The 16,055-nt window shown below is 44.2% G+C and overlaps 2 protein-coding genes across 2 annotated transcripts in view; one reads left to right on the top strand and one right to left on the bottom strand.

The window, feature by feature from the left end:
- Nucleotides 1–908: 908 nt before the first annotated feature.
- LOC142454306 (eukaryotic translation initiation factor 5A-1-like) lies at nt 909–1,839 on the bottom strand. Its single transcript, XM_075555671.1, has one exon. It carries the CDS (start codon nt 1,809–1,811, stop codon nt 1,347–1,349), a length of 465 nt encoding a protein of 154 aa, XP_075411786.1. The 5' UTR covers nt 1,812–1,839; the 3' UTR covers nt 909–1,346.
- An 8,995-nt stretch (nt 1,840–10,834) lies between these two features.
- PIK3R3 (phosphoinositide-3-kinase regulatory subunit 3) overlaps nt 10,835–16,055 on the top strand; it is a 111,403-nt gene continuing 106,182 nt past the window's right edge. Inside the window, exon 1 of the mRNA XM_075555676.1 lies at nt 10,835–11,688. Coding sequence (XP_075411791.1) covers nt 11,583–11,688 — 106 coding nt within the window. The 5' untranslated portion in view covers nt 10,835–11,582. The remainder of the gene's footprint in view (nt 11,689–16,055) is intronic.

The raw sequence follows: 16,055 nt of genomic DNA, 5'->3' as shown, positions 1-16,055 counted from the left end.
CTTTATAGGATTCTGTTATCCTTTTTTATTTCAGTTAGTTCTGTTGTGACGTAACCCTATCCATCTTCTCCTTTGCTAGATTCCTGGCCATAGTTAACGGCCAACTTGAGCCAATTAGAGTTTCTTTCACAAAATTAGAAATTGGACTAACAACAAGAAGTGGTTCAGACCTGTAACATGGAATCTCTGGAGCTGGCTGGAGCTGGTGCTCACCATGAAGACCGAGTTCCAAAGGAAGCCAGACTTTAAAAAGCCACGGAAGAATCAAAGGAATTCCCGGAAGGGAGTAGGGGTGAGTAGTGCAAAGAATACTAGCAGCAATGTACTCTCCGACTGCAGGGGACCCCGAGACCTAGCTTTGTCCCTGTCTTATAGTTTTTACCTGTCCTTAGTAATTGCAGGGTCTGAGGTAAGTGGAGATTCATATACTATGTGTCTAAGTATTTTTAAAAGTCAGAAATCAAATCATAAACTATTAATATAGTCAGTCTTCCAACTTTGGCAAATATCTTATTATTATTAGGGGCCCTTGAGTTGCTCCACCTCCTAGATTTAGTGAGAGAGAGACAGGGTAGGCTGCTTCCATACAGATTACAGCCTTGGACACCCCGTGGGGCGGTTCTGTTCTGCCCTATAGGGTCACTATATTTAAAAGCTATGTATTACATTATTTATTTATTACAAAAGAACCATATTATCTTCAAAGTACTCTCCATTACACATAATACATTTGTCAAATCAGAGATTCCATTCTTTTTTTTCCCTCATATTAAACTTGTTTTATTCAGGTTTGATTTTAACAAATGCGTTGGGGAGAGGGCCCAAAGGAGAAGATGAAGCCCGTGGGAGCAGGTCCCCTCCTTTCTCCTCTTCTTCCCTCCCCCATCTAAAGGGGGCTTAGGGGAGAGATAGGCAGGGGAGGGGCTGGTCCCTAGTCTAAGGGTGTTGTTTGGAGGGAAAGGGATACAGGAACAGGAGACCAGACTAGGGACAAGAAGGGCAGAGGACCATGACCAGAATCCATAGCGTTCTGATTCCAGATTGAATTTTAAAAAACAACAAAAACTAAGCCATAAGCAGCACCTGTCCCCTTCCCCATCCAGGGCTGTAGTGCGAGGGAAGAAGAGGAGGGCAGCTTCCCCAATGCCATTGCTCGCTCCTGGCCAAGGGAGCAGGGTGAAGGGCAGGGGTTCCCCGACAGATGGGAGAGGGGGAGGAGAAAAAAACCCAAAATAAAACATCAAATAAATTGTGTAGGAGTCCAGCCAGGGGCCAGGCCAGGCTGAGGGAGGGGCCTCTGCAGGCTCCAGGATCACTGCTGCCGCCACCACCAGCCTGGGAGCCATTTATTTCGCCATGGCCTTGATTGCAACAGCTGCCTCCTCTGTCATGGCAGACAGCACTGTGATCAGGATCTCTTCTCCACAATCATACTTCTGCTCAATCTCCTTGCCGAGGTCTCCCTCAGGCAGACGAAGGTCCTCCCGAACCTCTCCATTGTCCTGGAGCAGTGATAGGTATCCATCCTGAATGCCAATCAGCTGGAAGTCATTCCTTTTGATGTTGGGAACATCCATATTATGAGTTGAGGGGCAGATATCTTCATATTTCTTCCCAGTAAAGATGTCAATACCAACCAGGTGAACCTTGGCGTGGCCATGCTTGCCAGTCTTGGAAGTAGACATTTCGACGATCTTACATGGCCGGCCTTTGAGTACCACAAAGCCATTCTTCCGTAATGCTGAGCACTGCATTGGGAAGGTGGCTGAGGCCCCTGCATCTCCTGTCTCGAAGTCCAAATCATCTGCCATTTTAAAAGGCTTTGATTCCAACCATCCAATGTCGTGCAGCCAGAGATTCCATTCTTGAAAACATTTTTCAAACTCATTTGTTTGGATGGCTGACCGCACCTCCCTCTTTTTTTTCTTCACCTCTTCTACATTGTCAAATCACCGTCCTTTCATGTCCCTCTGCATTTGTGGAAACAAAAAGAAGTTGCACAAAGCAAGGTCAGGTGTGACTAAGGTACATGGGGCAAGAGAGGTATGCTGTTTTTTGTTGTTTTTTTGTCAAAAACTGGCACACTGAGATGGCTGCGTGAGCTGGTGCATTGTCATGGTGGCAAAACCAGTTCTGTCTGCTGCAAATTGGGCCTTTTTGTCACACAGTTACACAATCTTTCAGAACCTCTATAAAGTTTGATTGACAGTTTGACATGGTAGAACAAACTCCAAATGCATTAGAAGTCAACATTTTTGTCTCTTCGGGAAGTTGATGGGTGTCCAGGACGACGTTTGTCATCAATTGACATTTCACCATTTTTGAAAGGAGAAAACTACTCTTAAACTTGAGTTTATCCCATAGCGCCGTCCTTGTAAGCTATGTTCAACATCACAACAGTTTCTGTGGGATTTTTCCCAAGCAGGAAACAAAATTTCACAGCTACATGCTGTTCTCTTAAATTATCCATCACAGAAAAACAAGGTTGGAGTGAAACTGCTTCCACGAAAAAAATTCACGATGACCAGAGAGAACCTTCCCAGGCAATGTCACTGTGTACACTAACTCAGAGTGAGTTGCTTGATGATGACCCTTGCCTAGCAGGAAAAATACATACTACAAAAGCTGCGCACTGCCCACCATAATTCTGGGGTTTGGTTTTTTGTTATAAGGCAATATGTATTGTTTTGGAAATGTCTTGATATTAAAAGTCTTTTAAAACTCTATAGTGGTAGAAGATGATAATTATTCCCGTCATTGACTTTGCTTTCCCATCTTCCATGACTATTCTCTCTCCCCACAAAAAAGAGGGAACGAAGTCAGAGTAGTGAATTTGAGGTAGGATTTCAGAGATTCATGGTTCTTATTTTCAGGGACTTTGAATAACTCAGAGCCTAGTAGTGCAATGGTCAATTAGTCTTTCAGCTGTTAACTAAAAGGTCTGAAGTTTAAACCCAGTAAGTACTCCTCAGGAAAATGATGTGGTCTTGGAAACTCCATAGGGCAGTTCTACAATGTTGTATAAAGTCATTGTGAGTTGAAATGAACTTGAGAGTAATAGGTTTGGTTTTCTGTTTTGGATAACTCAGTAGAAACACCAACACAAGTTCCTATGTCAAGGTAGGATTCTGGGTAGATTATTCTATGAGCCTAGTAAATAAGACCCAAGACAAGAGTTGGAGTTGTGATTGGGGAACAAAGCTAGGAGTCAATACTACAAGGACAAAATCAGTGAGGCATGTGAAGTTAAGACTCAGCCATAAGCTATTAGAGGGGAAAGCTGGGGTGGATAAAGAGTGCTATCTTGCTCCAACCCTATGACCTGAGAAAGTTACCCAGTTTAAGAATAATGCACAGAGTTAAACTGCTATTGCTAGTTCACATGAGTCTTTATTAGTAGATGCTGGGCTGGGCTCAAGAAGGATAGACATCGTGCATTAGAGTACTTAGCACAATGTGACGTGGTGGAGGAACTGAACTGAATGGAATTTGAATTAAGTTTGTCATTTTGGGCATTCCTCCCCTCTTGTCTTTCTGTTTAAGAAATCTACTTGTATAAAATTTTTAATGTAATCTATTATAAATTTGTAGATTATATATTTGATGTATGTGATATCCAATTATTATTATTTTTTGTCTTCAATATAGTACTTTTGAATATACACTCCCAGTGACTTAGAAGCTTTACTTAGCTCTTGCCGTCAGTTGCTGAGTCAAGTCTGACTCCCAGAAAGCCCAGGTGTGCAGCTAGAACTACAGTCCCGTCATCCATTGGGCCTCCAGGTGAGCACAGCTTTTCACCCACTGGCACTGAGAAGAGAGAAACAGGATTCTAAATCAAGTTTATGTAACCAATCCATCCCATCCCATTGCCATGAGTTGATTTTGACTCAGTGATCCAATGGGATAGAGCAGAACTTCCCCGAGGTTTCCAAGACTGTAAGTCTTTCCCTGGGGGAGTCACTGGAGCAATAGTTAAGTGCTCATCTCCGAACTGGAAGCTCAGCAGTCCAAACTCACCAGCAGCTTCTCCGGAGAAATGATCAGGTGATCTATTCCTATAAAGAGTAAAGGCTAGGAAACTCTGTCGGACAATTCTACTCTGTCATATACCCACTGCATTCTGACTCATTGTGGCCCTCTATAGGTATTCAAAGCTCTAAATCTTTACAGGAGCAGAGAGCCTCATCCTCTCTGGCGGATTTGAACCATCTACTTTGGGGGTAGAAGTCCAATACTTACCCAACAGTGTCACCAGAGCGCCTTACCCTGTCATCTAGGGTCATTGCAACTCAGAATCGACTTGGTGGTACACACAGCTGCAATCTCTTTTTTGTAAGAAGCCTAAGATGAGTACAACACAAGGCAGTCTCTACCCTTATGTAAAAAGAAAATTACCGTAGTCAGATGCTCAGAGCTGAAGAAACAAAGACCAGGACTTCTGTACTCTATGCTTGTATTTTTCTTACTCAAATGATGATCCTACTCCCTAAGAGTTGCCTCATTGTCCCTGCAGAGGTGTCTTTGAATTTGCAGGAGGCCTTTTGTTGTAACACAGATTACATAAAGCAATTATTTTATTTAAAAAGGATTTTTAAATCATTTTATTGGGGGCTCCTACAATTCTTATCACAATCCATATGTACATCCGTTGTGTCAAGAACATATGTACATTTGTTGCCATCATCATTCTCAAATATTTTAAAAATTTTTTTAATTATTTTATTTATTTAAATAATTTTATTCAGGGCTCATACAACTCTTATAACAATCCTACAGCCATCCATTGAATCAAGCACATTTGTGCATTTGTTGCCGTCATCATTCTCAAAACCTTTGCTTTCTACTTGAGCCCTTAATATCAGCTCCTCATTTTCTCCCTCCCTCCTCACTCCCCCTTCCTCCTGAAGCATAAAGCATTTTAAGGGATATTTGCAACTTTATTGTTCATAAAACAAAGCAAAAAATTAGCACCATTGGGTCAGTTCTGACTCACAGAGACCCTGTGAGACCAAGAACTACCCCAGAGGCTTTTTAAGGCTGTGAATCTGTACGGGAGCAGAAAGCCTCAGCTTTCTCCTGCAGAGTGGCTGGTGGTTTCCCAACTGCTGATCTTGTGCTTTGTAGTCCAACACGTAATCCACTATGCCACCAAGCAAATAAAAATTTCCCCCTCTTCCCTCCAGCCTCTCTACAGAGGTTGTCCAATGAGAGACCTGAGCTTAGTCTGTCCTCTAACATTAATAAACAGTTTTTGGATTTGAGACTAGTGGGATTTCAGGTTGATTCTGGTACATTCCAGAAAGAAGGAATGAACTACAAATTGTTCTCAACTACTGAAATAATGACCACAGGAAGTAAGCGCAGTTTAAAGCCCTATATGGTGTTACATTTCAGAAATGAGCAAGGCTGGAAAATGAAACCAGCTTCTTTTCTTGCTGTTGAGTTTTCCAGTATTTCCTACACGCTGCTTGGAATTTTGCAAACAATTCACAGCTGATGAAATAAAAGGGCAGCCGGAACTGAGTGTCTGTAGGGAAGACCCTAGAGGCAGCAGGCAGAGGGAAGGAAGGGTCACTGTCTGCCTCTCTTGGTTCCTGTAATCAAAGAACTGTACATTTCCCCCCCTTTCTTTTTGTTCTTTTAAATCAGTGGGACTCAGCTGAGAACCTACAGAAAGATGACTAGGGTACCCTGAGTTTAGACGGCTTCAGGAAACTTTTTGGGAAGGCCTTCTAGAGAACTCATTCATTCAAGAATATTCACTGGCAATATGTGCCAAGCCCTATGCAGCTACTGATGACTCAAGCACCCATGACTCCATCCATGATCAATTCCAAGGTGGTCCAGGGGAGAGAGACTCGGGGACAGACACTTTGAACACGATGTGTGAAGGGTTGGGCAGAGGCCAGCACAGGGGGATTCATGAACAGTCTGCCGGATCAGATGCTGACCGCAGGAGTTTGCCACTTTATAGTGTTGTGTGGAAGAGAAATACTTGACTATTGTGAGAACTCCAAGGACTTTATTATAATTGTTTTTTTTATAGGTAATAGGAAGAACTACGAGAGAAGAGGCTGGAGAGGTTGGTGAGGGCTGGATCCTGAAGGCCTTGAATGCCAGCTGAAGGGGCCCTAGTCTATCCTGAGGGCAAAAGGAATCACTACAGGGCATAAGTATGGGAGAAACATGATCTTTTAAAAAAATATATAGATTGGTCACTGTGTGTAGTATATGGACCGGAGATGCCCAGACAGAGATTATGAAGACGTTGTTGTAGTCTGATTAAAGAAAGTGAACGACTGTGGAGTCATCTTTCAAGGAAATGCTTTCAGGCTTGGAGCTAATCATACACATTGGAGAAACTGATAAGGTAGAGACCACATGATTTAAAGTATACGTGTGTGACGTGAACTTTCACAGTAGCTCAAGTCTCCTCTGGGAAGCCTTTCGTCACCTTTATGTGGGCGGAGAACATCACCATCTTTGGGGATCCCAGAAGATTGTCAATTTATTATAGCCCATATCACATGCTCTGTCATTGTTTATTCCTCATCTGTCCCCTTCTCTATGGGCTAGATTCAACATTAGATCCAATCTCATTCATTTTTGTATTCCCAGTGCTTGGAAGCATCAACAAACATTTACTGGATGAATGCAGTGCAGAGGGTGGCTGTGTGGGCTGGCAAGCTAGGACACAGGGCTCTAATCCTGGCTCAGCTAGTAAGTGGCTGCGTGACTTTGAACAAGTCTCCTCACTGCTCTTGTTCTCAATTTCTTCATCTGTAAAATGAGAATAAAAATACAACCCTCCTTCTCAGGGTTATGGAGATTAAATGAAGTAACAGAGCTTACCAGCTGCCTGCCCTGTTTGTGCCCTGCCCTGGTGAAACAGCCTGGACTATTGTTCCTTCATTTGGATCTCATTTGCTCTCACTCTCTTTCCTGGTGATAGTGGAGCTGAAAACTGTGGCCTTGTTGGAGGAGAAATTTTCTACAGTGGCATACATACTATGCAAGGGGGCCCCTGTGTTGTTTGGAAGGGCAGGAACCAGTAGTGGGGAGTACAACAGGCCAGAGAGACCTGTTTCTTGGGTGACCCCTAAAACTGAAGAGAACCCCATATCACCTGCTGATGGATTTAAGGAAGCCCTCAAATAGTGCTCCTCAGCCCTGGAATTCAGCAGCAGCTGGCGTAATGTCATTTATCTGAAGTCCACCCATTCATCTAATGTCATAATTTCTCAGGCTTGTGGGCTGATATGATTAGCCCTTTCATGAGGCTTTAAGTACTAAGAAAGATGTAGGAGAGGAGAGGGTAAACCATTGTGAATGTCAGATAAAAGGAATGACATTCTGGGGGTGGGGGTAGAAAGAAAGGAAATCATGATTTTTGGACACTGCTATCTGAAGAGATGACTAACAATTTGCAGGCGAAGATGTCTTTCCAGAGGGCTCTTCTGGCATTACTCCTTTTACATTGTAAAGGCAAACTTTTCCATCAAAACTTGTATTTCCCTGACTTACCAGGCATGTGGCCAGAGAGGCCCTAACGTCTGCAACTGAAACTGTGTACAGCTTTACCAGGAGTCTCATTTATTGAGTTTATTTAGATGCATGAATTGGGCCTTATTACAAGGAAAGTGGTCAAGGGAAGAGGAGAAAGGGGAAAAAAGGAGGGGAGATTTGGCCAGTCGAATGGCTCCCTAAAGGCCCAAGTCAGCCCTGGTGTTAAAGCTGGTGATCTTAAAAATAAATACATAAAAGTATGTTTCCATTTTGCAAGGCTTTAAAAAAAAAAGTGTGTGCTCAGATGGCACCTTTAATCACGAAGAACTTTTGGCTGAGTTCCAGGCTGATTCTGCAGTCACAGAGAGCTCTGAGATCATACCCTAAATTCAGTGCACAGAAGAAACATTTCATCTATCTCTGAAATAGTGGGGGAAATGGAGCAAATTTGAACAGTTTCATAACTAAACCTTACTGGGGTGAAAAGTGAAAGACACCCTATCCATTCAGTTACAGAAAGACACTATTAATTCTAAGTACTTAATTGGCGTCTTTTTTTTTTTCATTCTGAGAGGGCTTCACAATAAACTAAGCAGCTTGCATAAATCCAAAGGCAATCTCCTGTTTCACAGATACATAAATGAAGGCAGGCAGATTTTGTGATTTACCTAAAACTAAATTAAAAAAGAAGCAAGGAAGGGGTAAAGGGGTGGGGGTGGGTGGGGGAGAAAGCAACTCCCAAAAAGGCAGGTTGTGACCCAGGAGAGTTTGAGCTCTTACAGCTGAATTTAATCCACACCCAGGCCAAATATAATTCCCCAGGATGGAAGTAGTCCAGGACACCAGAGCTCACATTCTCTACCTTGCCAAAGAGCCTGAGGTGGTTTAGTGATAAGAGGCAGAACCTCACTTTTACTTCTTAACTGAAAGAAAGTAAAGCCAGCATCTTGGGACAAGAATTTCCCACCCTGGCAGGGGGACTGATTCAAGGTCAGCTGAAGGAAGCATGCTTCCCCTTGATTCATCTCTTGAACCACTGTTTTTCCTTGGAAGTCTCCAATTCAAAGATCTATTTAAGCTTGGGCAGTTGGGTCATACAAGATTGTGTCACAGCTGTATTTCCTGTGACCGTCTTGAACATTCATTTATATATGGTGCTGCTGCTTCACTGTAGGCTCTCAGCTGTGGGAAGGGCCTGGCTGATGGCTCCGTGGATTAAAAATTGAACCCTGATACTAAGTGGAGAAAAGTGGTCCTGGTGAAAGTCACTGTGGAAATCTGAAAGCCATTATCTTTTCCACACTTTCTTCATCCTCATTCACAGGGACACTCATGAGCAAAAATAAATCAACTTATAGTTGACTGATTGTTCTCTTTTGAATGATCAAATGTGAGTACTTCTGGCTCCCAGATAGGGCGAAGTAAAGAGATTGCTGGGAATCCAGCCACAATTTACCGTTGATCTTTCAGCATCTTTTACCTAGAGGAATGAGTCTGTAGATTCAAATTCATATGCTCTGTCCCAAAGTTGATCCAGCTTCGGAATCACATTTGGATTTCAGAAGTGGAAGGAAAGCAGACTAGAATTGTTGGGTTTTTGGTGTGTTTTTTTAAACCCTTACTCTCTCCAATCCATAGATATTTCAACTGCTCCCAGAAACGCTCAAGTCAGACAGCACCTTTAAGGAAAGCAGAGCCACCTTAGGAAATAGAGTGAAACGTGGCAACTCGTCCACAGGCACGAATCAATATAGCATAGCCCTTCAGAGGAGGAGGTTTTGCTAGGGCTTAAATCAGGTTGTCAACTCAAACACAATGGGCTTTGTTACTCCTGTGTAAAGAGGAAATGGAGCAGTTTTTGGCTTCCCCAGTCTGTATTGTAGGGCATGCAAGCAGGAGGGTAATTCCAGGCACAATTTTCACGAGACACATAGCAGCTTTTGACTTTTTGGTGTTCCCCAGCAAGTTAATCAGCTATTTCTGAAATGCATGGAAATGCCATTTCCACACTGAAACCTAGTAACTTTAAGCTTGGGGAGGAGGAATTGGGTGTGGGCAAGGGGTCTTGTGGCGGGAGCTGGGGTGGGGGACGCAGGGGGCATCCCAGCACTTGATTGATCTCAGAAACTGGTGGAGCACCGAATTGGTGTGTGGTGACGGTGGTTGGGCTTCTGATGCGATGCCCTTCTATTTATTTCAGGTGTGAGGGAGTTCAAAAGTCCTCGGGTGGGAAGCGCGGAGGGACTGCGAAATGTCTCCCGAGAAACGTCTCAACTCTCTTTAAGGGAAGACGCAGGGACGAGGCACAGGTAGCAGCCGAGGGGGACACGGGGAACTCTGGGCACCTCATGGGGCGGTCACTGTGTTCGAAAGTGGTTCTGAGGGCCTCCGCTTTGACAACTTAGCACGGGAGCAGGGGGCTGTCCTAGCAAGGTAAGGAGGGCTGCGGGGGAGGAATTCTTCCCGGGGTCCGGAGCGGCGCGCGGCCCGTCAAGGGGCGGCTTTGCCCCTCTCCGCTCCCCTCCCCCGCGGCCAGTCTCCGGGCAGAGGAGCCTCGCGCCAGCTCGTCCGCCTCCGTTCCTCACTCGCCCTGGTGGACCGAGCCTCAGCGGGCGCCTGGCCTGTCTCTGGGCAGCTCGAGCCCCCGAACGTTCACCTAGCCTGTCAGTAACCGCCGTTTGCGCTCTAGTCCGCACGTCCCCCCACCCCACCTTTTTTTTTTTTTTTTTGCCTTCTTTTCCCCCTCTGCCTTTGTCCCGCTTAGTAACTGGGCCCTGACCAATCGTTGCTTTACCGGCCGGCGCCGGCTGTTTCCTGATTGGCTCACTTGGGGCGCGCAGCGGTCTCCCGCTTCTTCGCAGGAGCAAGGCAGACAAAAGACGTAGGCTCCCGGCTCCGGCAACCAGGATCAGCCAATCACCGCCTACCTTATCCGTTCTCCCTCCCCCCCGCCCCCACGCTCCTGTCCTCCTCCCCCCTCCTGACTCCCTCCCAGCCTGGCTCGCGTGCTTCGGGCACTGACTCCTGGCTGGCGGCCAGCGCCCGGACCGACCCATTCTGCATCGACCTTGGGGGAGATAGGTGATGGCTGATGCTGGAGCCGAAGCCTGGAAAGTGGCGGCGACAGTAAAAAGCTGAGACGGAGGACGGCTGGCCGGGCAGTTTCGGGGGGTCCCTGGCATGATTTCCAGGACATCGAGGCTGGCGCTCGTAGAGCGGGTGTGAAGCTGGGTGTATCCCCCCGCCTGACGCGGGTGGGTGGTTCCTCAGCGGGTGGGGCGATTGGGCGGGGGTGAGCGTCCCCTCGCGCTGTTAAAATGAAACTCTAGTGGCTGAAGCCGGGGCAGAGCGTGAGGTAGAGCCGGCGCTGGCGGGCTTGCGGACAGCCGGGCGGGAGAGCCCGGCCGAGCGGAGCTGACTGGACTCCCGACTCTCGGATTCCGGGGCTGCGGCAGCCAGGGTTCTGGGCCCGGCAGGAACGGAGCTGGAGCCCTGGCCCTTGAAGGGATACCTCTTCGCAGACTAGTGGGACCCCGAAACTTGAACGCAACCCTCGGTCCCATTTTTATACCTTCCTTTGTCACTTCCCCACTTTTCTTCCAACGCGTTTTTTCCCTTCTCTTTTCCCCTTCCCACTCTTCAGTCCCCCTCCTCCGAAGGACACAAAAGTGGCTTCCGTGGAAATATTCGGAGGCGGCGGGAGCTTTTTCTCTTTGGAGAGCGACTGTGTAGAAGTGATTTTTTTTTTGGGGGGGAAGCCACTTTTCACACTCTTCCCTCCACCCGCCCCCCAAAAAAGAGCTTTTGTACCCTTTTGAGAGAAGCTCAGAGTTTGAAAGTTGGAGGGGCTTTTTGTTGGGTACTGGAGGTGGAGAGAGGGGGAGGACCCTGGTCCTCGTTCTGGTCGTTGCCTGGACTTGTTACCGGCCTTTGGAAACCCAGAAGTACCTTTCCGTGTGGGACTTTAAGAGATATATATTTTTAAAATTTTTTACATAGCAGATACAAAACATATTATATATATATATATATGCTCTCTCTATATTTCTTGACGACCTGCCCCTGACAGCGCGATGTACAATACCGTGTGGAGTATGGACCGCGATGACGCAGACTGGAGGGAGGTGATGATGCCCTATTCGACAGAACTGATATTCTATATTGAAATGGATCCTCCAGGTACTTGGGTGAAGGAAAGGAACAAGGATCTGGTGATGGGTCTCATTTCTGTTTTAACAAGCCACGGGTCGTGTCTTCCGGGGCCGGAGTATTCTGGGTGCTGCGCTGAGATTGGGGCTGAGGGCAGATTCGCTGTTGGAGCTGCTGTAGAGCAGGTTCTGGTTTACACGGTTAAAGTTTACAGTTGGGACCCGGTTCCTATTGTCCTAGGAGGGTGGGAGTGGGAGCTCGACTCGGAGGAGGTGGAGATGAGAGACCGTTTCTGTGACTTCTTTACCTTCGGAGGCGTTCTGGTTCTGGTCAACTGCCCCCCCCCCCCTTTTTCCTTTTCGCCCTCGGAAAGACTCATGTACCTGCAAGGGATGCTCTACGTGCCGCTTTCACTAGTTGGGCGCTGGGAAGCCAGGTTTCTCCCGGTGGGGGATTCGAAAAGGCTTGGCATCGCCTCCGTTTGTCTAATTTCGTTCGTTGTGCTATACCTTTGTTAACTTCTGCAACGGGGTGGCCTCGGCGATGATTCATTTGAAGAGTCCTCGTTTCTCCCTTCGAGAAAGCAAATGCGGGTTAGTGATTTTCAGGGACTGGTGTTGTGCTTTGGGGGCCAAGGCCTGGCTTGAGGCTTTTTTCCTCTTCAGAATGTAGTTGCTTAGAGAGATCTATGAGCAATGTGTTATGTTTATGGTGATTTAATTGATCTATCATTTTGGGGACAAGGTTAATCTTCAATTCTTTAGTGGAACCTTTTTTTTGCGTGTGAATGTTACATTCATATATGGGATGGCTCATATAGATGTAATGTCAAGTATACATACACTGGCTTTTTATTTTAGAGCTTTGTTCGAGGCCCTCACAGACATTTTGTATATCTGGAAGGAAACGGAAAGGAAGGGAAAATGGAAAAGTTGGGTAATTTTTTTTCCTCCTACAAAGTCTACCCCATTTTATGATTATTAACTGGCACATTTTGAAGCCCTGCTTGCAATTGTAGACAGCACTTAATGCAATGATTTTGAAAGTAGAGAGCCTTTGTGCCCCCTTATTTTTTGTTGAGGATGAGTGTGTTATATGTCTTTTAAGCCTACAGAATAATTGTGTGTCTTGGGGGAACCTCATTTATTCTTAGACTATGCTTTTTGGAATGCTTTAAAAGGATTTGAGCCCATGTAATTGTAATGAGGTATAATGATTTTATAAGATGTATGTAGAAATTGTTTCTTGTGTCCTTGTGAACATTGAATGATTTAGTCTTTTTAAAAATAGAGTGTTAATGATGCTCTATTAAAAACTAAAACTAATTGAATCAATCTTTTTCACTTTAATGATCACTTAGCATTTCCCACACCCCCACCCCCCACCCCTGCTTCCCCTCATTTTGGAGCCTTCTTTGTTTTTTAATTGTGATTGCAATCTAGATGCAGCTTTTCAATGTTTCCCAAAGTTTGTAGGATTTTGCCACCCATCTTTTGTGTGTGTTTCCCCTTTGTTTCCCCCTAATGGTAAAACATCACTTCTATTAGATGCATTTGTTATTCATGTGAAAGGAAATTTAGTATATCATTGGTACCTCTCTTCTAAAAAGGAAGGTTAATGATTCTAGATAGCTGCTTAAGAATTGCAGTTATTAAGGGCTCAAGTGGAAGGCAAATGTTTTGAAAATGATGATGGCAACAAATGTACAGATGTTCTTGACACAATGGATGTATGTATGGATTGTGATAAGAATTGTATGAGCCCCCAATAAAATGATTAAAAAAAAGAATTGCATATATTCTAACTACCCTAGAATCATACTGTATATCTTGCCTTACAGACATACAAAGGGGACTTGTTGGGAAAAGGAGGGGAGTGAGGAAGAGGGGAGAAAATCAAGAGGGCATTAATGGTTGAAAAATATTGACCTAGTAGAAACATATTGGCTAGGGCATTGATTTTAAGTTGACTTACAATTATGTAGTGATGTGGGTCTTGTATGATTGTATAGAAAATTCTGATCCAAACTTTGTGTATCCTGTAGAAATAAACTTTGGAGTTTAAAACATCCATCATTGAATTACATTTTACATATTTAGATTCTTTCAGGATATTGAAAATATTCATACATTGCTCTTTATTACCCATTACGTAGCCTTAACGTAGAATACAGTTTCTAACAGCTTTTAAAAAATGAAGCACACTTGTGTATGCTGAAATATTGCCAGTGAAGTGAATTTTTAATGGAGAGACTGTGAATGCCAACCTTATTTTATTTGATAAGTTAAGCTTTTAAAATATTTAAAAACTGTAAGTAAATCATTAGTGATGTGTTTGGAGCATGTCTTGCGTCTGCCTTTTTCCATCCTCAACAGCTCCCTATCAGGCTCTTATTTTTTCTTGCCTGCTCTGGTGTGATAGGATACTAACTGTCTGCCCCAGTGTGTACTGCCACCAAATGAGTAATACTAAAGTATCATTTAATGATGATTTTCTACCGTGCTTTCAAAACCTTTTAATGGATTTCTTTTATCAACTGGGAAAAAAACCCCTCCAGATTGTGTCTCTATCTTTTAAATCCCTCTGTGATCGTTTCCAACCTATTTTTCCAATGCAAATACTCCCAAATATCCACCGTCTTCAAGTTACCACCAACTGTACTTAAAAACATTTATATGTGTTTATTGTGGTACATCTTAGAGTTAGTAATATGTATTACGTACAATGTTGCAGTCCATAGTTTGCTAGTGACGTTCTCAGATGTTCACTTGGAGATGTTCAAAGGTCCCGTTTATAAAGATGCTTGTAATGAAAGTCAATGATAATGAAAACCAAAAGGCATTGGACTTATGTCAGATCTGATTTACAATAGAGTTGTGGGAATGGAACCTGGCCAGAAGTGAGTGACTACCTTGCGTAAGTTAGTCTTCATTTCTATGGCAACTGTTTTGTACTTGGTATTCGTTGAATAAAGAGCCCTGGTAGTCCAGTGGTTAAGTGCATAGCATAGTTGCTTAACACAAAGGTTGGTGGTTGGAACTTGCCAGCTGAGATGTGGCAGTCTGCTTCCATAAATATTTTCTCTTAAAAATCCTATATGGGGCAGTTCTACTCTGTCATATAGATTCACTGCGACTGTCACTTGACAGCCATGGACTTACGGTGTTGCTTGAGTGTTTACTTTTTCCCTTTCTTGGACTGCCTTTCACTTTCTGTGGCTGTTTGCTGCAATCTTATACAAGGAGGCGTCACAATGTTCGTGGAATAGTTATTGTATTAGGCCGGGTTGACTGGAGAAACAAATTCAGTGACACTCATATACATTTAAGAAAGAGCTTCATATCAAGAAGTAATTGTATATCAGGAAAACATCCAGCCCAATTCAAGGCAAGTCCATAAGTCCCTCTTCAGCCTTTGAAGCCACATGCAATGATGCAGAATACGGGAAGATCACAGGCCAGTGCGTATAAAGTCAAGTGGAACCAATGGTGGTGTATGTATCTCCAGGGCTCTGGCAGATCTCAGAGTGGCTTACCAACAGGAAGATGAAGGCAGACAATGAGGGGGAGGTTCCTTATAAGGAGGCCATGCCCACAAGGAGGCACCATCAGGCTGTGACCTGATGGGCAGATTGAATACCACCCCTACACTTTAATATATCTTCAAGTTGACATGAAATTATGTAACTATCACAATTGTCTTTTGATTCTATTTTTTCCACAGACTTCTGGAAGCCCTGTAGTATGGGTTTTGTTTAAACAGTTTTGTTAGCTCTTCATCCATGCCACACTGTCAGTCATATCAAGAAGAGTTGTACAATCGTCACCACATTCAATTCTAGAACAGAATCTTCCTTGTACTCATTGTTATTCCCTTGTATCTGTTTAGGACTGGTTCAGATGCCTTTATTTTGCCAGATACAGTCGCTGATCTCTTCTATTGGGAGTTACTCCTCATTTTCACTTCCTCTTCTAGCACTTCTTGTGGAGCCTTTTCGTACAGAGTTGCTTCTGGGGCTATTTGTGGTCCCATCTTCCTCCCCTATGGAGCTATCTTTCTACTAGATTATGAGCTTCTTAGTTTCTCAGGGCCTGCACTAGTGTTTAGTAGATGATTGAATGAATTTGTTGAGTTGATAAAGAAGGAAAACTGTTTCTAGTCTTTAGGTGCTTTTTTCCTGTGGAAGGTCCATGGTGACCTCATTTCTTGGCAATTGCAATAATTTAGAATTAAAAGAGCTATGAATTAGACTTTTGCTGATTTTTGTCCCTTTCGCTGTATTGGTGGCAATATTTTTTACATAGTTTTCCTCTTAATTTTTGATCAAACTATAAATGTGAAGAGGAACTCTGGTGGCAAAGTGGATTATACATTATGTTGCTAACCAAAAGGTCATC

Source organism: Tenrec ecaudatus, chromosome 1 (assembly GCF_050624435.1).
Source record: "Tenrec ecaudatus isolate mTenEca1 chromosome 1, mTenEca1.hap1, whole genome shotgun sequence".
In the NCBI taxonomy this organism is placed as follows: domain Eukaryota; kingdom Metazoa; phylum Chordata; class Mammalia; order Afrosoricida; family Tenrecidae; genus Tenrec; species Tenrec ecaudatus.
The sequence above is the reverse complement of the archived record's forward strand: the minus strand, read 5'-3'. Positions and strand labels throughout refer to the sequence as shown.